Source organism: Leopardus geoffroyi, chromosome C2 (assembly GCF_018350155.1).
Source record: "Leopardus geoffroyi isolate Oge1 chromosome C2, O.geoffroyi_Oge1_pat1.0, whole genome shotgun sequence".
NCBI lineage: Eukaryota > Metazoa > Chordata > Mammalia > Carnivora > Felidae > Leopardus > Leopardus geoffroyi.
The window spans coordinates 108,398,770-108,422,852 of NC_059333.1; the positions used below are offsets into that span (position 1 = coordinate 108,398,770).

Below are 24,083 nucleotides of genomic sequence, written 5' to 3' on the forward strand. Positions count from 1 at the left end.
GGCAGCATCTGGGAGTTATTGTAAGGAGCCCATTAATCCATTTGAGCACCAAATGTCTGTAGACTAAGTATATTCTACTTATCAAACACAGATATGGTTGTGATGAGTAATACGAATTTCCTTGAAAAGATCACTGAACTCATAGAAGTCTATAATCCTTTTCCTCTTATTAATCATTAGGTGCTTAAGGGCAATTAAGTCCACGAAATTCCGACATGCTCAGAGTAGTAGGGCACCTTTGCTTCGGCTTAGAGAATTTAGCAAAGTGTCCACAAAACACTTCTAACACACAAACACTTCCATTCATGTAAGATTAAAGCTTTAAAAGAGCTCATCTGACAGGCTCCTAGAAGGTATGCTGAGGAATGAGTTGAACAATAACATATCAAGTAAGACCAACTAATAATGCTGATGAAAACTTTCAACAGCAAATTTTTCTTTCCACCATATCTTATGAGAAAGGTTAGGAAAAGAAGGTAAAAAGCACTGTTTCATGTCTTTAACTTGCTTGCATGAGTATCTAAATCAATAAACTGGATAGGGCAGATTTTGAAAACCAACACTATCCTCTTTAAAGATTATGTATCTGGCTTTTAATTTGTAAATAAACACTATCAGTTTGTATAGAACTTTACAAAAAATGTGTGCGTTGTAGGATTTCTTATTTGTAGTCTTTCAAAATCACAAACTTCTTTTTCAAAGGTGAGAAAACTAACCATATGAAAGGTTAAGTGATTTTTTTCCCAAGATTATAGTATAGTTATAATGGAAGAGCTTAGGTTATTAAAAAGAATACACACAACAGCAGCAACATAAGTAATGTGGATTAGATTTTAGAAGGGTCATACAGAATTTTCTAAACACATTTTGATTATTTGATCCCAATTAAGGAAAACCAGAAACATTTTCTGGTCATCTTACCTTCCTTAAATGGAGGAACAACCCCACTGATTTAAACGGACTGTATAGCACTGTTTGAGTGTTGAATATATTCATTAAACAAAACTTTTTAAATGTGTATTTTTGAGGGAGAGAGCTAGAGACAGAGCATGAGTGGGGGCGGGGCACAGAGAGAATGAGACACAGAATCGGAAGCAGGCTCCAGGCTCTGAGCTGTCAGCACAGAACCCTACACAGGACTCAAACTCGTGAGCCGTGAAAGCATGATCTGAGCCAAAGTCGGAGGCTTAACCAACTGAGCCACCCAGGCGTCCCAAGTATTGAATATATCCTTTTTCAGTCATTTTCAGACCTCGTATAATAAAAATTCCTCTTTAAAGATTAGTATTCCAGGCTCTTAATGATTTTCTTTATATCCAAACAATCACTTACTAAAATAGGTTGGTAGCAAAAGGCAGAGTTGGGTTTTAGAATTTATAATTACAAAGGATCCAATATTGGGGCGCCTGGGTGGTTCAGTCGTTAAGTGTCCAACTTCGGCTCAGGTCATGATCTCGCGGTTCGCGAGTTCGAGCCCCACATCGGGCTCTGTGCTGACAGCTCAGAGTCTGGAGCCTGCTTCAGACTCTGTGTCTCCTTCTCTCTCTCTGCCCCTCCCCTGCTCATGTTCTGTCTCTCTCAAAAACAAACATTAAAAAAATTTAAAAAACAAAAAACAAAGGATCCAATCTTTATAAACTTTGCATATAATAAAAAAACCCTTCCTGTCTATAGGATTGTGTGACATTGGAATATTTCAAGGAGCTTGCAGCTTCTCCTTGGAAATCTTAACCACAGTATAAATTAAGTTGGCTGAGGGGGCCCTGAGTGGCTCAGTCGGTTGACCATCTGACTCTTGGTTTTGTCTCAGGTCATGATCTCATGGTTTGTGAGTTTAAGCCCTGCTTCAGGCTCTGGGTGGACAGCCTCTGATAGTGCAAAGCCTGCTTGGGAGTCTCCCTGACTCTCCCCTGTGCATGAGACATGTGTGCATGCTTTCTCAAAATAAATAAACTTAAAAAAATTTTTTTAATTAAGTTGGCTAAAAGCGAAGGTGCTTGACAGCTGACAAGATTTCTATATTCCTCTTCATATTATTTCCTTCAGCACCTATTGATGGGGAACAACCTGCCCATATTTCTCACTACAGCTGTTTGCTGATATATAGCTGTTTCCCTTTTCCTCAAATATTTACCTGCAAAATAAAATATTCACTCTTCTCTTGTCACTTACAGTTGACTCCTAGCTAATAGAGTTTCTGCTGATTCCTAGAGCACCAAAGTTTAAGTAGCAGGTTCTGGTTGGGTCTGTTCATTTAGTGAATCACACATTCATTCAACCAATCAACCAGCATTTACAGACCATCCACTATGTGCCGAATTCGGTTACCTTAAATGGAACCAAAACAACAACAAAAAGTTTTAAAGAATTACCAGAACTTTTATTTTTGCTTAGTTTTATTAAAAAAATAAATATGTCATAAAGCTTTATTTTCCTTTAAGGAGAAAAAAAGGAACAAGTTTCATAAAATCAAATAAGCAATGGTAAGGTGTCTTAACTTGAAAAAGATTGGGAATCACTGGTTTACAAGTTATAATTGAATGAAAGAACAACTGTGACAGCCAGTTGGCTGTTTCATGCCAATGGCAGCAAACGACAAGATCAACTAGGGCAAAATAAATAATTGTGTGGAAGCCCTGATAAGTGCTTAAACAGACTGATTCACTGAGACATCAGTATAGATATATCTTGTTTTAAACAACACAGGAGTTCCTGAAAAGTTTTGTGTAAATGAAATAACCACAAACGTCCTAGGAGAGCTTGGTATCTGAAAGAATTCCATGGCGAATTCTTTTGTGAACAACCACTTCCACTTCTACCAATCCAGGGATTTGCTTTGCTAAAGGCAAAGTATACCTGGCTGCGAACTCTCTGAAGTGAGGCATTAGCATACACGCCTAACATCGCTCCAGCTGGGCCAGTGGCACAGTTTCCCAGTTTGTGTTTCTATTAAGTAGTGTAAAGTACAGAGTCAGCCAGGGAACCCAGCTGCATCTGGCAGAGCAGGCGCAGGGGTGGGATAACCACCTTTAACATCATTTCCAAGCCAATAAATACTTTTGAGAGTCTACTTTGTGCAAAGCACAGTCATAAACCTTATCAATTCAGTTATAGATGTCACTTCCTTTCTCTAAAACCTTCAGTCAGGGCCTAGGTCTGGAACTCTAAAATAAAGGAATACTATTGATCCTCAAGACTGGCTTTAACCAAACTAGCTGCCCAACTCCTTCACACTGGGGTAGATGATAATGGAAGAGACTGAGTTTTCTAAGGCTGAAGTTTAACAACACAATAATCATGTTTTATATAGCCAGTTAGTGAAAAATTTTGCTGGTGACAAAAATTTTTCAAATGGTTCTTTTTTTCACTTGATGGCAAACTCTGGAGAACAATTAAAGTCGTCGCTCTCTGGCCGGGTGATACATTTCAGTTCTGCTGATAGAAAATAAAAATTTCTTTCCACCCACCAGAATTTCGTGAACTTATCCTACACCACAAGTGATGCTTTGGACAGGGAAGAAGTATGGTAGTACCAGCTCCAGTCAGTTTTATCATTATAAATCAATAGAATCCTCACCTTGCTCACAGCCTCCATTTCATTTGGCCAAACTTCTACCAGGCTTAAGTCACATTTAATTAGTTAGGCTGTTCAGTTTCTTTCTTTTTTGTTTTTTTTTTTTTTTTAAATGCTCCTAATACCATTGCTGCCTATATGTACAAGTGTGAATAAAAAGAGAATGCAATCTTTAGTCTTTTCCACACTGAGTACACTAACAACAATTAGTAAATAATTAAAGAATAAGTGGTCATTTTAAAACTTGTGTTTTTCTTTAAAAAATTTTTCACTTTCTAGCACTTAAAAAAAGGGGTCTTAAAAGTGCCCTATTAATGTCCAATGCTGTTCCCACTCTGTCCTACCCATCCAAAACCTGCTACAAACGCTGGATTGAGTTCATATCAAATAACTTAGCCGTACCAAGATTTTTCAAATGGAAACAGTGTTACTGACTTCTTCATATTGGATAACAAAATAAGGGTAACTCTGATCATCATTAAAAATGACAAAAATCTGAGGCTCAAAGAAATTATCCACACAAGAGTCATACAGGTCGCTGGTGACACTGCCAGGATTGACAGGAGGGGGCCGTCTCATGCCATGACTGCCCATCGTGTATCTGCCAGTTAGCACTTTGGCCAGAAACATGAAATGGACTCCTTTGGACGACTTCTTAGAAAAGTTATGAGAGTAGCTTGCCTTCTTTGCAAAGTAACTGCCTTGTCCAAACATTGTAGCATGCTTTCCACAGACTCGAGGGTCAAAGTTGTGCTTGCAAATTCCATCTACCACATCCTGGGATGTTCCATGAAATAAATGTCTCTCATTTATTATTCTGTCACGGCCAAACATTTTCCTGTTCATATATTCCTTTTTCCTAATGCAAACAGTGGGAAGGGAATTCAGAAAAAGGAAGGTACATATCAATTTAATAGGCAAGACATAGTCATAAACTTCTCTTTATGGTTTCAATGGGGAGGAAGTGTTAAAGTAGTTTTCAAGGGCACAGTGTCATCAACGATCATATTAAAAGTGTACACTTATCTTTTCCACTGCAGAAAAGAAAAGCCCTTTCATTTTTTTTCCCAACACCTGTTCACTTGCTTTCTCTTCCATTTCAAATCTAGCTCACAGACTTACCTTCTCAGGATGGCTTCTTTGTCTAATTCCACTAACCTGAGGGTCTCTTAATTCTGAGATTCCTCAAATCTGCATGTATTCTTTTTGTACCACATTTGTTATTTGAGAGGCAGCACAGTCAAGTGATTAAGAGCAAAGCCTCTGGTGTTAGACTGCCAGGGTTCAAACTCTAGCACATATCTTATTAGCTGTATAACATGTGGGAAGTTACTGAACTTTTATATGACTCAGTTTCCTCTCTGTAAAATGTACACTGCAACAATCCTACTTATAGGTCTGTTTGAGGAGTATATGCAAGTTAATATATGAAAAAATACGAACATATTAGGTTTTGTGAAAGTCTTTACTATTATGTTCTGCATTTGTCATTAGCTACATTAAGAAAAGTTCTCTTGAACTTTTCATACTGCTGACTCACCTTTTATATTTCTCCCAAAGAAACTGGTTTTGGACTCTCAATATTTGCAAAATTCTATATTTAAACTCAGGCACAGTCTTATGAAAAAGATTATAAATGATTCGATAACTTTTGTCCTCTGCAGAAACAGGCACTTGGATGAAGTCCTGAGATGGATGCATATAAACCCAAGTTTCAGGGTAAAAGTTTGCTGAGGTGACCCCATCTGGGCAGATAATCTGTGATGAGGAGGTTGCTTCAAGAGGTGGAGGAGCCTGTGTGGGAACACCACCAAGTGTCCTAGAAGGGAGAGGAAGGAATGTCAATGTATAACATTCAGAGATAAGCACATCTCACATTATAGTGCTCTATAGCAATATCTACTATTATAATTTGTATAGCTTAAATGCTTATTCAAAAAACAATATAGAAAATGCTATGTATTAAAGAAAAAAAAAAAAAATTGGGGGCGCCTGGGTGGCGCAGTCGGTTAAGCGTCCGACTTCAGCCAGGTCGCGATCTCGCGGTCCGTGAGTTCGAGCCCCGCGTCAGGCTCTGGGCTGATGGCTCAGAGCCTGGAGCCTGTTTCCGATTCTGTGTTTCCCTCTCTCTCTGCCCCTCCCCCGTTCATGCTCTGTCTCTCTCTGTCCCGAAAATAAATAAACGTTGAAAAAAAAAAAAAAAAAAAAAGAAAAAAAAATTAGAGTAACACTGCCTGTATACAGATAACCTATTATTAGCTTCTTCCTGGTCTCCTCCTGGTGGAGAAAACTCTGGAATGTACTGCTACAAGGCAAGCAAGCAAGAGCCAATTTATAAATATCTTTACTTTCTGAATCTTGGACTCCTCTTTTGCCTATACAGTTAAAGAAACTGTTTCAAGGGAACGACAATTTATATGCATTGTTCAAACTTTGCTGTACTAAGCAAAAAATTTGCCATTACTAAAGGCTATGTAGGTGGGGGGAGCAGAATAATGGGGAGACAAAGTAAGGCAGGCAGGGGAAGATGACATAAGATATTAAAAATAAAAAAGCTTATACTTTTTGTGTAGAAACAAACAAAAATCAATGGAGTAGGCACTGAAAGCTGACATTTGGCTTTTGCTTCATTTTTCAATGTCACATAACAAGAAAACCATCAACTCTATTCAAATTTTATAGCTTTAGGTGTGCTTAAGATTGAGCTAATTAACTTTAAGCTCTAGACACCAGAATGCATATTCTTGAACCTTTAACAATTCAGGTCTTTACATTTTGAAAGATGTGTTTAGATAAGTAGCAGCTTGATGGTTACTTATTCCTGCCCAATTAAATGCTTAAATTTAAGTTATATTTTTTTGGCCATTTTCAAAACAGAGGAAAAGGGAAGAATCAGAGGGATAGGAAATCCTGGCCCTGAGACTCAGATTCAGGGTCAGGGTATTATAACACTCATCAACACAGAGTGGTCACAAGGAAGCAGTGAGTGTGCCAAATGGATTAAGAAACTAAAATTTTCAAAAGAGCTTTGTGACACAGAGGTTACAACTCTGAATGAACATGCAAATAGTCTCCAAGAGCATATATTACCATCACTCTCCTCATAATCACAGCCACCTTACAGTAATAAGCACATCCTATGGACAGGCTTTCTACACACAGTATCACTATCCTGCAAGATGGCTTGGTTATCCATATTTTTCAAATAAAGATCCTGCTAGCATAATAGCAAAGAACAGAGACAGGATTTGAATCCAGGCCTATCTATCATAGTTTATAGATGCAGCATTCTCTACTTCTATAAACTTCACAATTCGTATACATACATATATAGATATATAGATATAGATATATAGATACATAGATATAGATATAATTTCTCCCCTAAGGCTTGAAAGTGATGGATGTATACCATGGTTGCAACTCAGGTTTGCCTGACTCCCACTCCCACCACCACCACCACACCACAGTTTTTTGACTTTTAAGAGACGGCTTGTTAAAAAGCTAAAAGCTACAGAAGCACAACTGCCTCCTCTAACACCCGTCCCCTTCAAGTCACTGTACCTACAACTTATTATGCCTGAAAGTCCCTGTGAGACACAGAGAAGTTCTGGATAGAGCCAGGGCTTACAGAATCCCTAGGTGCTTTTAAGTTCGGGGGTCAACTTAAAGGGGCACTGGTTGTTCCAATCTTCATGGCAGAGGCACAATAGTTCTTGTCCTCTGGAGCATTTTCATAAATCCCTGACAGATTCCTCCAGAGCCTTCATTCACTGGCACATTCTTCTGAAGAGACGCCCCACTGCTTTAATCAGATTCTGAAAGGTCTGTAACTCCTTAAAAAGCCATCACTACTCTGGAGAAATGGCAGGAAACATAGAGTATAAGCTCCTTATTTTTAGCTGTTCCCTCTATTCCTGCTCTACAAAGAGAGTAAGTTCCAGCCTACCAGGTTTTCCACTATTATTAGGGATTGAAGTTACCAAAAGAGGTTTCTGAGTTGAGGAAGGAAGGGAAGATTCTCCCAAACCACTCTGCCCAAAATAGGTTTTAGGCTGCTGTCACAGCTGTACTGAAAACCTGGCACTGACCATAGAAGACTCACATACTTAAAGATGAGCCTGTGTAAATAAATCCTAGCCATCCTAAAACATTAAATTAGATTTTATCATCCATTCCTACCTACAGATGCTTACTTTTAACAAGCCAACATCCCAATTAGGTTGAAACATAAAAATGCAGATAGACAGTTGTCTGATGGACTTCTATACTCCAGTTGCTATGGGTTAGAAATACATATTCCAAGCACAGTTACAAACGTGGCTTTATTTTCTAGGGACGTCGAGTTCATATTCAGCTCACGAGTATTCCAATGACATACTGCGTGCTTCACAGTGCTGTACCAGGCAAAGTTGAAGGGTATAGAATTTATACTTCAGGACCTCTGAAGAATGGATTTTCAGAATCCAAGGTCATCTTTTACACTCTCTTTCACTTCCCTTGCCACTTCAAAAGATGTTTCCTAACCCACTTTTAATGATGATGTAAAAATTAATTTATTTTATCCTTTTTGAGGAGTAGTCAAAGAAACTCTATCAGGCTTTCCCATGACCATGCGGTGACTGCACCGGATAGATGTCTTTTCAGCTGAAATGAACTCCTAAACCTCTAAATCTGAGATTTGTTTGCTTATGCTGCCTCGCTCAAGTATTCCAATAATATTAAAAGAATAAGCTCCTTCTTATCAGCCTCATTAAAAAGCAGCAAGCACAAGAAAAAAAAATATGTTCTTTGTAACTATGAGGTGATGGATGTTAACTAAACCTGATTGTGGTAATCATTTTTGCAATATATATGTATGTTAAGTCATTATGCTATATACCTTAAACTTGAATGGACAGAGGTGTATGCCAGTTACCGCTCAATAAAACTGAAGGGAATAAAAAGCACCACCAGGGAAATTCTCATTTATAAAGAGCCAAATTTGCAGGAAATTCATAGATTAAGTCTTCTCTCCCCACCTCTCTTATTCTGGCATTCCCAATTCTTAGGCATCTCTGATTCACTGAGAACTGTAGCCTTTTTGACACCTATGTTTTAATTTAACTGTCTGTATTTTACTTAAAAACAAAACTTTCTTCCTGGCTAATAAGATTAAAATTGTGGTCTCTCTGACATCTATTTTTGCAGTCTGCCTTTTAAAAAATTTTTTTTTATTTTAGAGAGAGAGAGAGTGGGGGAGCATGGCAGAGGGAGAGAGAGAGAGAATCACAAGCAGTTTTCACACACAGCACAGAGCCTGGCATGGGGCTGATTCCAAGGATCCTGGGATCGTGACCTGAGCCAAAAATCGAGAGTCGGAAGCTCAACTTACTGAACCACCCATGCATCCCTGCAGTCTGCTTTTTGAAACTAATCGGCCTCTATTTTCTTCCCACTAGGCCGGTCTAAGTGCCCCACAGCTCCAAACTCTAGGGCAGATAGGAACTGAAGGGCTGCATTTACCGATTCCACTCTGATGAACTTGCTGCTGCTTTGCTCTTTTCTCACTCAAGTGTCTACATAATCTCTCTGATTTGCTAAGCTCTTACTTTATACCTGATTATCACTGTTCCAGACAAGAAGACTAAAATAGGAAATTTTAAAAAGGAAAAAGAAGAAAAAATAGAGTGAATTTCTTTGTTCTCTTATTAAGCCTATGTTATAAATAGTAAGGTGCCAAATTTGTGACGTTTATAGTTCATACTTTTACAAAGTAAGCCTAAGTTTAAAAAGAAAGGGGGAGGGGTTATTCTACAATTACTTGTTTTAGGATTGAAACAAATCATGTTCAAATCATGTTCTGTAAAACCCCCCCAACAATGCAGTACTCGGGTGAGCATTCTTACTCTCACTCAGAAGCTACATCTTGCTTGATTGGCTCAGCATGCCAAGCTGCTGGTCCCACTAATGAGTTCTACCGTCTCACTAGGAGGACAATATGTTCCTAACTACCGGACGCTGACACTATCTCCAGCTGTGCTAGTGAAATCACAGAAATGGCATTTTTATTAGATTCTAAAAAAAAAAAAAAAAAAGAAACCTACAAGGTAAAATAATTCACACTTGGACTAGAAAGAAAGTACACATTTACCCCAAGCCAATATGCATTTCTAAAATCAGCATTACTAAAAATTGCTTTTGGATACTGAGCATTTCAGGGATTTTTATTCATTTGTGGTTTTTTTTTTTTTTTTTTTGCATTTTGTTTTTAATGTTCCCTTTGCAATCTCATAATTAGAATCATTAAGATTCTGTCATAATCTGGGAAAAACAGTTTGAGACTGAAATTAAAAAAAAAAAAACTAGTAAGAATATAAAAACAGCATCTCTAAGATTGGTAGAAGAGAAAAACCAGTATTACGCTAGGCTTCCCCAGTCCATAAAACCAAGTAAACCTAGTATCATTTTAAAAATCGGGTTCTAAATATGGTATATCTGACGAGAGTACATAACGATTTCCCTAGAGTTACTAACTTTCAAAGATGGCTATGCTATTGGTAACATGCTCCACCTTTTTGGAATCTATGGAGATGTGCCAGTGGGCTATTCAGAGGTGGGGAAAAAGAAATGGCACTTGGGAAAATGGAAGAAGAGCTCACCTATAATTCAGAAGGATGAGTTCAGTCTCAACCTAGAAATAGGACAGGTAATTTTAGTGAGTGTTACAGGAAGGTGGGCCTTACCTAGCACATGAGAATGCAAATTATTTGAAAAGGATTCTTCCCAAGAAAATTCACTCAAGGAAGAATGGGAGAAAGCAACCTTGGAGGACTCTCCCTACTTGTCCTGGCAGTTTACCTGGACTAGGAAGTAGTCCCATTACATGGAAAGACATCATCAGGAAACTCAGTCTTCACAAATGCAAACTGCCTCATTCCAGATATAATTACTTTTAACTGTGTAAAAATGTTACTTCTATTTCCTTTTCAGTTCAAAAAACCAATTGGATAATCACTCTTTTAGTGAGGTTAATTGTAGCTTATCCGAATGCTACTCTTTAAAGACTTAAACCCACTGAATAACTCAAAATTTCACATTCTCGAAGTAATAACCACGTTAGTCTCTTAAAATCTTTTACTCTTTGGTATTCAGTTGTACATTTACATAAAATAAGAGTAAAGATTAGGCATTCCACTGGACACTTACTGTAAATATGGAAGCAGTATAAAACAGGAGCGGAAGAGGGGTCTCCTTTTTATTTCTCTCCTGAAGAATGAGTTGTGGAGGATGTAGTGGTTGTTCCACATCATAAATCTGACCTCTTTCAGACCCCTAGAGTTGGCTTCTTCAATCAATCGAATAACAGACTGGAGCAGAAAACAGAAGGTAAAGAAAAAAAAAGTTAGAAAAAAGCAATCACTATGAAATATGAAAAATGTTACTAGAAAGGCAAAAATAGCTAACCTTGGTGTTAACATCAGTAAAGTTTCAATAAAGTACAGGCGATCAAATTAATTCCCTTTACACACAGGATTTTTGGGGTGGGAATAGGGGGCAAAGATGCAGAATAGAAAGATGCTCTCTCTTCAGAAGATCACAGTCCAACATAGGAAACATTGAGGCCCAGGGAACTACTCTATTCTAGTTTGAGGCCTTAACAATGTCCTAGAGATTTTTTTGTTTATATTTCTTACGGGAATTTTCAGAAGAGGATTAAAGATGATAGTGTATACAGTTCAAATAAACTAGTTAAGTTCTAAACCCAAGAAATCTTTCAGAGGAAAAACACAGGGACAGCCCAAGTATTCTGAGAATACATTTTAAAGAGCTTCTTATTCTCCATGGAAGGTATTAGATACTAGTGACTACTTAAGAGAGTCTCAGAAATTTTAATTCCATTGTGTATTATTAAGCAATTAACATATTAGGTAGTTTTCTTTTGTTATTGCCTTAAAAAATAAAACCTGGGGCGCCTGGGTGGCGTAGTCGGTTAAGTGTCCGACTTCAGCCAGGTCACGATCTCGCGGTCCGTGAGTTCGAGCCCCGCGTCGGGCTCTGAGCTGATGGCTCAGAGCCTGGAGCCTGTTTCCGATTCTGTGTCTCCCTCTCTCTCTGCCCCTCCCCCGTTCATGCTCTGTCTCTCTCTGTCCCAAAAATAAAAATAAATAAATAAATAAATAAAAAATAAATAAAACCTAAGGGTAAAGAAATCAGTTCTCCCTTTTTGTAATGCTGGAAATGAATTTAATCAAATTAAATAAGTCAGATCTTTGGAATGTGAAATTAATCTCTAAAGCCCATTTCATCATTTTTAAAACTGACTCAGAATTCTCATTCAGAGGCAAAGTAAAGCCACCATCATTTTGAAAACCTTACTTTGTGATTGATGAGCTATTCTTACCATCTCAGACTAAGGATGCATATGCCAGAATTTTAAATGACTGATTTGCCTGACCACAGCTAAATAAACATTGTCAAGTATTTCTTACAGGGGCTTAAGAGTGCTGGTTTCCCGTCAGACTTCCGAAATGCTAAGTGTAACACATGATCCAATGACCACGAGCCCAGGAGCTAGAAATAGCCAGACTTACACCAGTGCTCATCTCATTAAAATTATTCCAAAGAGGCACTGAGTTTGAGTACTTACCAATATAACTACTTGGTCTCTATAGTATAAGATATTGGGGAAAACATTTTACCTCTTTGATAATAGTGGTTTGTATTTACGTATTCCAGAAGATTAATGGAAAGAAATACATCTTCAGAAAAGCAAGACAGAATAATGTTACTTGTATCAGTAACACTCAATTTTACATCAATAAACTCTTTGATTTGTTGTTCTGTCTAGTCACTGTTGTAAAGGAAGAAAGAAAGAACACTGAAAGGCAAAAAAATTTTTAATGTACTTTTTGGAAAAAGAACCTATAAATACCTCAGGATACTCTCTCCATCCAAAGTGGTCCCTACAGAAGAACTTCCAGACTGTGTGATAAATGGAGTTTACATTGCTAGAGGGTGGTGTGGACAGCCTTCGTAGTTGGTCAAATTCAGTTGTTTCATACACATTCATGGCATTCAAATCTGCCCAAAATTCTTGTCCTCTAAAAAGAACCCCCCCAAAAAGAACTGTTAATACACTGGCAAAATAGAAATGTCTAAACATCTCATCAAACATTAAAAATATGTAGTAGAGCATGTTGTAGAATTTTCAAAACTTGTCTTATTTGGAGTAAAAGGACATTATTGGTTTCCTCATTTTCTACATGCTTTCTCTTAACAAGACCAAAAGTTCCAGGCCATGGAGTTATGGTGGGACTGCTGCTATCCCACAGTCACTGACCTAAACCAATCAACATAATCCCACCCTCCCTACAGTGGGATGAACTAAACCCCGGTCACAGACAATCGGGGGGGGGGGGGGGGGGGGGTCAGTTTTAAGATGAAGCTGACATAAAAAGCCGGAAGTGAAACAAAAGAAACTTCTGTTGAAGACTGCCCTTTTTTCAGAGGCATCAGTTTACCTAAGCCAATACAGGAATATATAATATTGCCTGATGAAAGACAGGAAAGGGGTACCTGGGTGGCTCAGTTGATTAAGCATCCAGCTCTTGATTTTGGCTCAAGTCATGATCTCACAGTTTGGGCTGACAGCACAGAGCCTGCTTTAGATTCTCTCTCTCTCATTCTCTCTCTCTCTCTCTCTCTCTCTCTCTCTCTCTCCCCCCCTCTCTGCCCCTACCCCACTTGCTCTCTCTTTCTCAAAATAAACAAATAAAACTTAAAAAAAAAAAAAAAAGACAGGAAAAAAAAGAAAAAATAAAAAGACCCCAGATGAGACCAGCATTGCTATTCTACCCAATATCAATACTATCTTTTATCCTGAAGGGAAAAAAGAAAAGTTGGTATAACATGAAGAGAAAAACAGTTTGGATTACTATTAAGTTTAGTTATGAGAATATTTTTGTCATTTTGTTATCTGGTCTGCTGCTGCTGAATCAGCACTTGATAAATATCTCAGTACTGTCAGGAGAAAATCTCACTGTATGAATCAAGATCATTTAAGAATTATAATGGATGGTCCCATTAAAACATTTGTCCTTTTTTAATGAAACTTCCTCTAGTGTTTGAAGCATTTGAACAATTATTTTAAGGAACCAGAAAAATATTCATTGTATTGTTCTCTCTTTTTGTATGTTTCAAATTGTTCCTAAGAAAACATGAAAAATAAAATATATCCTAAAGTTACATCATAGGTATCAGCAGAGTGACCAAGTTTCTAAACACATTCCTTCATTTTTCTACCCTTTCCACAACAGATTTCTAAATGGATGCCTCTGACTCACAGGATACTCCAGATCCAGTAGCACTCACAATGACTGGTTCATGTGAAATCCAGGTGTCTGAACAAATATTCCCATTAATTAACTAATTTCCTTGCGATAAATTAGGATTTTTAAAACTATTAATTTTGACCTATGGGTTTTGTTGATTTGTACAACACCTTCCAAATTCTGCTCTTGGAACACTTGCTTCAAGGACTGTGAATGGGTATTCCCCGTAAAAAGCATTCTGTGGTCAAATGTTGGGAAAAAAACTCGGTTACACAAGGCTAAACAATTTACTTACTACAGCCATTCCTCAGTCCCTTTTGTATGCTAAGGTAAATACTCAAGTACCATGATGAGGGCTATAAAGTATCCTTCCAAACCTATGACAGTGCTCTAGCTTTTTTTTCATTAATACCTAATAACATATCTCGATAACACCCCTGGCAAACGTCAGGGCAAGAAAATCTATTTCCCACCCTTCATCCTAGTGTTCATAATTTTTGAAACAGGTTCTATTTGAAAACAAAACAAAACAAAACAAAAACTAAGTCATCTATCCAACTAATGGTGCCACGAAGCACATAACTTGTAAAAAGCAGTGTTTCTTTAGAAAGAGGAAAAGACGGAAAGAAAGAAACAGGTGAAAGAAAGAAGAAAGACCTAAATAGTAGGATATGATCTTAAAAGGAACATTTATATTTAAAAGTTTTATTTATTTTGAGAGAGAGGAGAGGAACATATTCTTTTAATTAAGTGTAAAATGGGAATAAAACAATAAAATGTAGTTTAAAATTACATTTGGACATTTCTCTGTTTAAAATTATTTGTGTTAAGGGGCGCCTGGGTGGCGCAGTCGGTTAAGCGTCCGACTTCAGCCAGGTCACGATCTCGCGGTCTGTGAGTTCGAGCCCCGCGTCGGGCTCTGGGCTGATGGCTCAGAGCCTGGAGCCTGTTTCTGATTCTGTGTCTCCCTCTCTCTCTGCCCCTCCCCCGTTCATGCTTTGTCTCTCTCTGTCCCAAAAATAAATAAACGTTGGAAAAAAAAAATTATTTGTGTTAAATAAGGATATTTAAGTCAAAAGGAAAAGTTGTTTCTGGAAAATTCTTTTTTTTTTTTTTTTCTTTTTTTTTTCTTCCAACGTTTATTTATTTTTGGGACAGAGAGAGACAGAGCATGAACAGGGGAGGGGCAGAGAGAGAGGGAGACACAGAATCGGAAACAGGCTCCAGGCTCTGAGCCATCAGCCCAGAGCCTGACGCGGGGCTCGAACTCACGGACCGCGAGATCGTGACCTGGCTGAAGTCGGACGCTTAACCGACTGCGCCACCCAGGCGCCCCTCTGGAAAATTCTTAAAAAAAAAAAAAGAAACATTGAAAACTGCAACTCCTATACCTAATTAAACTTCACATCAAATTGCTTTAAACAATTTTCACTTAATTTTAGGAGAGTCTGATTTCATTGAGCAGAGAAATAATAACCTGTTTCTCCCTCTTAACATAGTTTCCAGTATATAAACAGATTTTCTCCACTTTAAGTTTATCTCCCAGTAACTGTTTCCAATTATGAGTTAAATCCTCAGTATTTTAAGGAATTCTTAGAACAGGCCACCTGGATAGCTCAGCTGGTTAAGCATCTGACTCTTGATTTCCGCTCAGGTCATGATCTCACGGCTGTGAGACAGAGCTCCACATCTGGCTCTGCACTGAGCGCAGAGCCTACTTAGGATTCTCTCTCCCTCTTTGTCTGTCCCTTCCAGGCTTACACTCTCTCTCTCAAAATAAATAAATTAAAATTAAAAAAAAAAAAAGGAATTCTTAGAACAGCAGTTATTATGTTAATATGCATTATAAACAGCCAATGCTTTTTGCTGTTCAAGTACCAGATTTTATTCTGGACATCACTCTAGCAATTTCTGTTTAAGCTTGTATTATTAAGACTTCATAGATAATGATTTGCATGAGAAAGACATCTAAAACTGCAGCTTTTGCCACATCCTCTGTGCATTTCAGTCCATTGGGCATTATGAAATTTCTATGACAAATCCTAATTTACTACAATCAACTGTTCTTTGGATTGATGTATCAAAGTACTGTTTTAGCTCTATTTGATTTTCAATATGCTTTTCTAGACTTTGCAGAGACAAAACAACAAATTTGAAAAACATTAAATTATCTTTTTATAAGATTAATTTTACCACCTGCTCTCCCTTAAACAGGGAATGCTTCAAAAATCCAAAGCCAAGAGTTTCTTTTCTCCTCCATCTGCATCAGTAGAAAATGCATGCAGTACAGATGCCAAATTTTCAACATACACCACTTTTCCTTATCAAACCATTGTTTCCTATTATGAGAAAGCAGTTATGAGTCATGTATGTGTGATAATAGTGATGGTGGGCTGTATTAGGCAATACACAAAGAATTAAACAGATGTAGTTCCTGGCTTCTAGGGGCTTCAAGAGAGAAATAACAAAACATAAAACGAAGAGTCGGTACATCTGCCTATCCAAACTTATCAGTGGCAAATACATCCTGGGAATGAGAGGACAAAGAGTAGGCATGCAGCATGATGGGAGAGGAGGTAACTGGTGTCCAGGAATGGCAGCATTCATTATGGGACATAAGGTAGTTACTGGTGCTCAGGAATGGAAAAAGGTCAGGAAAAATTAAGAGGCTCTACTGCACCAATCCAAGATAGCTTTCTCGAAGAGAAAGAATTTTAGGAACAGTTAAATAATAGGAAATAATGCCAGTAAGAAAAAGGTTGTGTGGAAGAACAAGAAAAGAGTTCTTCAAGCACTGTGCTTTCTGCAAGAGTGCAGACAGAGAAGGACAGGAGCAGTGCAAATAGGTGGAAATGGAAATCTTTCAAACAGGGGTACATAACAGATGAGGGAATGTGAACCACGATATAATAGGCAATGTGAGAGATGTCAGGCCATGAACTGAGGAAGCCCAGAGTCTCAGAGCCTCAAATAAGAGTGCAAATTTAGAGTATTGAGCAGATGGTGATAAAGGGTCAAAGCAGTAAATACAGGATGTGAGAAGACTGAGCAAGAGAGACAATGCTAGAGATTCAGAGGTAGAGAGAGGCTTTGTAAAAGCAGAGTGAAAAATCCTGGCAGCTGAAAACCCTGTCTGGCCTAAGGGCATCCCCACTGAGGGACAGCCAGAAAAGATTGAGTATGGGAGATAGCCACCGTGCAGGATTTAAATTTGGCTAAATACATCATGTGGGTAAATCAATCAGTACTGACTTACCCAAGATATAACCCTATCTGATGAAATCGGGAACAAAAATCTTGTAAAAAGATTGATGATTTTTCTACAAAGGGAAGAATGAACTTGAACTACTGAAGTATTAACAATTCTGTTTCCACGTGCTTCACCAATAAACACAACACCACACATACCATTGTAAGAATCCAGATACAAAACTAATTTAAAATTTTGACAAGAACACCCATTCTCATAATTTAGATGCTTTATAAAATCGTTTTCCTCCTACTCAACAAATACCTCAACATACCAATTAGATAACAAATATTGGAGAATGTTGTCTTATGTATAGAGCACCAACACCCACACTAAGTCAGAAAGAATGCCCCACAGTGTATAGTCTTCTATGTATACTGCAAATACAAAAAAAAAAAAAAAAGTAAACAGGGCCTATGATGTAAATGATAATAAACAGAGCTGTAATGAAAACCAAAACTATTTTTTTTTTTATTTTTTTTCTTAATCTTTATTTTTGAGAGACAGAGAGACAGAGAGAGCACGAGCAGGGGAGGGGCAGAGAGAGAGGGAGACACAGAATCCGAAGCAGGCTCCAGGCTCTAAGCTGTCAGCACAGAGCCTGACGCGAGGCTCGAACTCACGGACTGTGAGATCATGACCTGAGCTGAAGTCGGACACTCAACCGACTGAGCCACCCAGGCGCCCCCCAAAACTATTTTTTTTTTCAACGTTTATTTATTTTTGGGACAGAGAGAGACAGAGCATGAACGGGGGAGGGGCAGAGAGAGAGGGAGACACAGAATCGGAAACAGGCTCCAGGCTCTGAGCCGTCAGCCCAGAGCCCGACGCGGGGCTCGAACTCACGGACCGCGAGATTGTGACCTGGCTGAAGTCGGACGCTTAACCGACTGCGCCACCCAGGCGCCCCCCAAAACTATTTTTTAAAACGTTCCTGAACAAAATAGAATTACTAAGAACAATGACGTTTGTTAGATAAATGGTTCTTGGGATTATGCATTTGGAAGCTCAGTAAAGAATATAACTGTTACAGATAATTTCTCTGTATTTACAAATTGTTTGAAACCAAGAAAAGAAATGCGACAAAAACAAAAACATCTTCAGTAGACATATTAACCACTGGGCTCTGTGCTGGGGATAAGATGAAGAAAGGTTAGTGTCAGTAAGAAGAGAGAAGCAAACCCAGTGGTACAGTGTGAAGTGTGGCACAATGGTGCTTTGAGTACCAGAGGCAGAGGGCCTACCTCTGCTGGAAAAAGGGTCAGGAAAGGGGATCATGGGGGTATTCTAGAATAGATGAAATGGGAGCCAAGTCTGGCTGGTCATCAAGCAAGACAATGGGAGGCAAGACATCACATGCAGAGTGACTGACATGTGTAGAAGCCAACCAAACAAGGCACGAGAGACCCAAGGGCGTGCAGTACATACGGTTCATGTGGGAGGTCAGGGTTTATGTGCGTGTGAGAGGGATGATAAGAGATAAGACTGGACTGGATAGTTTGGCTGGGCTAGATAATGAAGAGCTTTGTATACTGGGTTAAGAGGTCAGGACTTGATTCTGTGGGCAACAGGACTCACTGGTGGATTTTTAACAAAGTTCAGACTTGCCTTTTAAAAAGCCACTGCAACAGTGGTGGTATGAAGGACTGATTTGTTTATCTTTGGTAGGGGAGGGTGGGGAAGGGTGAGGGGGAAGGGTGGAGACAGGCACTTACTTGCTAAATACTTACTAGCATGTTTATTATTAATATTTATTATTCTATGCTTAACCATCTGTAACTACTAGAACTGCACATGAGACAAACGATGACTGAGAACTAAGGAGGCAACAATAGGGGTGATTTGAGAGGTATTTAAGAGTTAGACTCTAACTACATAAAATAAGATTACATGTGAGGCTGAAGGGAACGTAGAGTCTAGGATGTGTCCCAAGTTTCTGATCTAGATGACTGGATAAGGTGCCATTACATGAGACAGGAACTGCAGGAGGTAGAACACATTTAAGTGGGAAGATGATGCAAATAAAATATAGAACTCAGATTTTAGTAAAGGTCAATTAAAAATGAGTTTTCTGGGCCTACTCAGTACAGTTTTAATCAGATGGGTTAGATTTCCAAAATTTGGCTTCTATCCTCTAAGCATTAACTGGTTTCTACAAGGATAAACCTATGATCCCAAACTAACACTTGCCCTAATCAGTTAACTAGACACACTTAATAGGTCCTCTAATAATTTTATTACTATGATGTAGTCTTTTGCTACAGACTCGAGACAGGCATGATAGATGCGACATGTTTGTTGCTGCTGAAGAAATTTCACAGACACACAAAATATAGCTGGCTTTTGATACCTGGCTTTGATGTTTCCAGGACTCATTTAGCAATGCTGGAATATTTAGAAGCTTGCATATCCCTTCAAATATGTTACAAGGTGATGAGAATCAAAGCCATGGCATATATAATACCAACATATTATGTGATAGTGGTGTAGTTATTAAACTTCAGAGGACTATGCATTCTAACTTTATGCTTCGGAAACATAGTAAACCATCATTTATTCTGTTACTAATTAAGATTTTTGCTAACACTGACTCAAATAAATAACACAGAGTTACTGAGGCAATAAAAATTATCCATAAATTCTTACATACATACCAACATCTTTCAATATTTACCAGAGGTTAGAATTCTATACTTAACTTCTACACTATAACATGGGTCTTGGTAACAACTGGATTTTCCCCCTTTATATCCAGGAGTAGCTACAGGCACAGACATATCTACAAATCAAAATTGGAAGTTTATATTATGATGCATATGACCCTCAGTAGTTATGGGCAGGCTAAGAATCAAATGTTGACAATTCAATCTATCCACTTCTAAGGAGACCCTCACCTCATCAAGACAGGATTGCTGAGGCTTAGCTCACTCCGTAAAACAATTAACATCAAACTTGGGTCATGGCTTTATCTTATGGTTCTAAGTACTTCAAATGATTTTTGGGTAAAAATATCCTCACTTTAAGATGATTCACAATGAGTTTCTGGGAATCAATTTTTAAAAAGGTGATCATTGTAAAGCAAAATCCTGACTGTATGTGCTGCTCCCTTGTTACCTCCTGAGCTATCTTGGAAGCAGGTGAATGAGATGGCACAAAATTAGTGAATGGATGCTGTCTAGAATCACTCTGATCTGTATGCTTAAACCCCATGTCTGATTTACAAATTGTTAGACATCTACCTATAGTCTTAAAGTCATTCTAGAATGAACACACTGAAATAAAAATGAGAGGATAAATAAGAGGAGAAAAAAGGAAGGCAGGTAGATTTCCTACATGAAAGAATACTATTTTTAAGCTTTCGGAATTCTGTATTCTCCAAAAGTAGGTGGGAAACTAAACAAACACATAACACAGTTTATTCTCAAAAACCTTCGTACTAAGACACATTTGAGTACACCTAAGTGTTTCCTAAACCTTTAAAAAATACCATACACCCCTGTGCCCTATGCAACCACTAAAAGCAAATTACAATATTCACTTGAAGAAAAGAACTTTCTAAATTAAATTAAGTTTTTTGCTTGTTTTTATTACAAAACTACTAGATCAAAGAACACAAAAGAACTTTCTAGTAAGACGTGGATAAGCCTAAAATCTTTCATAAATAAAATTACACTTATGAGATCAGAAGATCTCACTGCTATCTATTTACAGAGGCATGGGATTAAATTTTGCACTCCGAAGACATCAGAAATGTCATACAGCCTTAACTTTTATCCAAGTTCAGTCACATGTCCTGAGGCTCCTAGAAGGTAACTTAAGTGAGACATACTTGTCAACCATGGCCTGAAGAGGAAATGAAACTTAATTTCTATAAGAACAGCTGGGATAGACAGCATATAACAGGCTTTTTTTTTTTTAATGTGTATCATATCTTACACTGCCTTAAATTATGAAGTTACGGCTTTTTATGAAGAGGAGTAAATATCCCATTTGTTAAGTGAAATATTTTTAAAACTGTGAAGTTTCTATCTTACCTCAAAGTAGACAATAAAAATTGTTTGCCATGTACTCAAGGCACAATACTGATTAATTTTATGGATATAGAATTTGACAGCATTGAAAGAGGGCTGAAATATATTTGTTTATATAACTTTTCTACTTAATTATAAAATCAACTGTATGTAAATGCTAAAATTGCTTTAAAAATTACTTTCAAATAACCTCAAACAATTCAGAACTCATTTACACGTAAATGAAATAATTATAAAAATTATAAAATATATCCTCTAATAACCACCAGTAAGATACAATCTATTAGCTTAATTTATTTATAGATTGACTTTTAAAATTACAAATTCCTTTAAAAAAGGTTTTTATTCAGAATTTTCTCAATTTAGCCTTGTCTTTTTGCCTGGTTAGTGCAGATGTTAATGTTAAATGAGCAAATTAAAAATATACACTTTGATGGCTTATTATGAGAGGTCTCAAGACTAGAGATTTGAATGTATGCAAACTAACCATATAGAGAATTCATCACTTCCTGAGTTTTTTAAAGCAAATTTCTCAAAGGGGGGAAAACAAAAGACTCCTTACAGAAAACATATTAAGAGATACTTTTTTAATTATCTAAGTTTCATAAACTATGATCACAAAACCTTTCAAAAGGATCTTTAATCAGTAACTCTTTCGAGGGGAGAGGGATTCTACAAAACCAAGCTTCTCTGATAGATTCAATTTTATCAATAGACAGCCTAAATTATTTTCTGATGTGTGGTAGCATTTGGACAATCGAAACATCAGAAAGTAAGCAAACAAAGTTCCTTCTGTTTCACATATTCTACCCCCATTCAAGGAGGTCTTTCTTTTATTACCTCAGAAAGCAAATCTAGTATTTCTGCTGCATTTATTTTTATTCTCTCAATGCCTGGAAGTGAAAGAGCGAAGCCAGGTGACAGTCAGAAACCAAAAACCAACCGCAACAGGAAATATTTAGAGTATTTTGTACCATTTGCCCTCTCCACGCCCTGATCAGCTGCAGGGGCTGTGAAGATCACAGGGTGCAGGCAAGATTCTGAAAGCACACACACTACTACAAGCAAAATCACCCTTGGGCCCCTACCGCTGCCGTTCTTGCCCTGACTATTCAGTGCTGGTAAAAATTTCAAGCAAAGAAGGTCACCTAAACTCTATGGCTATATGTCAAATGAGAAGAGGCAGTTTAAAAATCTCTTAATCCAAAAAGGAAAGAAGGTAACATAACAAAGAGAAACTCCTGTAAGTATGGCCCAAACATATTTTCCAGTCATAAGAGAAGTGCTATGTTCAAGTAAGACTATTCACAAACCCTTCCTTTTGCCCAGAAGCAATAGTGCCCAAATAAAGGACATCCATTTGCATACAGAATACAAATTTCCTGAACTCTTTCTCAAATAACTTAGTCATGGGAGATTCTAATACACTCCTGACACATTTTGTGGCACACATACTGGCAAATCACTGGTTTCTGTAGAATGTGAAAGGGAACAGTCATTAGCATTCTCACTGTCATAAGAGCTTACCCTTTCATCGTGATGACCATGCAAAGGTTCTTTACTGGCCAAGTGGGTGTTGCCAGTAAGTAAACAGCACATAGGAGAGAGAAAGATCAAGGAGACAGACACATTTCGTTGTGTGGACACAGCAAATAGGAATGCTTAGTTAACTCCCTTCTACGCTTGTCTTAGCAACAGGTTAGGTCAGCAATAGGTTAGGTCAGCAAGGAAAATTTTAAGTTTCACAATTAAAAGTATTAATATCATCAACTTCTAAAATTTAACTTAGTGATCACAGAATTGGTTATAGTTAGCACAAGACTGCTATATTGTAATTCTGCACAAATCAAATATAAACCTTATTTATAAACTACCAAGTTGAATGGAATTTATTTTACATAAAATCCTTTTTTTCCCCCTGCCAGACTTCAGGATGTATTTCAGAACTTACCCATTGCCATTTTAAATTCCCCTATTAACAAGGAATTTATATTAGAATTTCAAGGCTTTTAGTTCATGTATCAGGGACTGGGCTGGATTAGGTTTAACACTTACAGGGATATTTTTTTAATGTTTAATTTTGAGAGAGAGACAGAGAAAGAGAGAGACAGAGCGCGAGCAGGGAAGTAGCAGAGAGAGAGAGAGAGGGACACACAGAACCCAAAGCAGGCTCCAGGCTCTGAGCTGTCATCACAGAGCCCAATGCGAGGCTCGAACTCATGAACTGTGAGATCATGACCTGAGCCTAAGTCAGCAGCAGTCAGTGGCTTAACAGACTGAGCCACGCAGGTGACCCCTTTTTTTTCTTAATTTTTTTTTTTTTTAACTTACAGGGATTTTAAGTAGAGGCAAGTCTGTGCATAATAATTCCTAGACTCTAGAAAGCAATACCATAGATAACCTATAAATATAATACATCTGATTTTGTTTAAAAAGTTCCTCATACCTAAAAGGTACTTGTTTGCTCCTAGAAATGGTGAACTTTAGAACATAAGTATTTTATTCCTTTATACAGTTTGTGTTTATGGTGTCACAAAGTTCAGTTCAACCCAAGATCTTAAGCTATTACCTAAAAATTTCAAACCCAGAATGAAACAGAACATGGCTCAACCCTCAGCACTCTTGTGTCTTCCAAAGATACAAAATCACTCATGTTCACTTCACTTTAGTTTAAAACTCCCAGATATATTTTGAAAGAGAAATCCAGCTGCTTTTATGAAGGGAATTTCTTGCAAAACTTAACAGTATCCAATTACCAGAACCAGCCTTATAAAGTTGTGCCAGAATAATCAAAAATCATCTTATAGCTCCAAGTATGTTTTTTCCTTTGTAAAAATATACACACGTACTTAAGTTTTCCTTCCACAAAAAAGGCAAGTGCAACTCTCAAACAGGACACCAGTAATTATTAAGGG

General features: G+C 37.7%; 1 protein-coding gene across 1 annotated transcript in view; it reads right to left on the minus strand.

The window, feature by feature from the left end:
• Nucleotides 1–3,685: 3,685 nt before the first annotated feature.
• The window catches only part of LOC123611346 (TCDD inducible poly(ADP-ribose) polymerase), a 30,276-nt gene continuing 9,878 nt past the window's right edge, over nucleotides 3,686–24,083 (minus strand). The window contains exons 3-6 of the mRNA XM_045503167.1: nucleotides 12,489–12,657; nucleotides 10,763–10,923; nucleotides 5,115–5,393; nucleotides 3,686–4,433 (exon numbers count right to left, since the gene is read on the minus strand). Of these exons, the coding sequence (XP_045359123.1) occupies nucleotides 3,986–4,433; nucleotides 5,115–5,393; nucleotides 10,763–10,923; nucleotides 12,489–12,657 (1,057 nt within the window). The 3' untranslated portion in view covers nucleotides 3,686–3,985. The remainder of the gene's footprint in view (nucleotides 4,434–5,114; nucleotides 5,394–10,762; nucleotides 10,924–12,488; nucleotides 12,658–24,083) is intronic.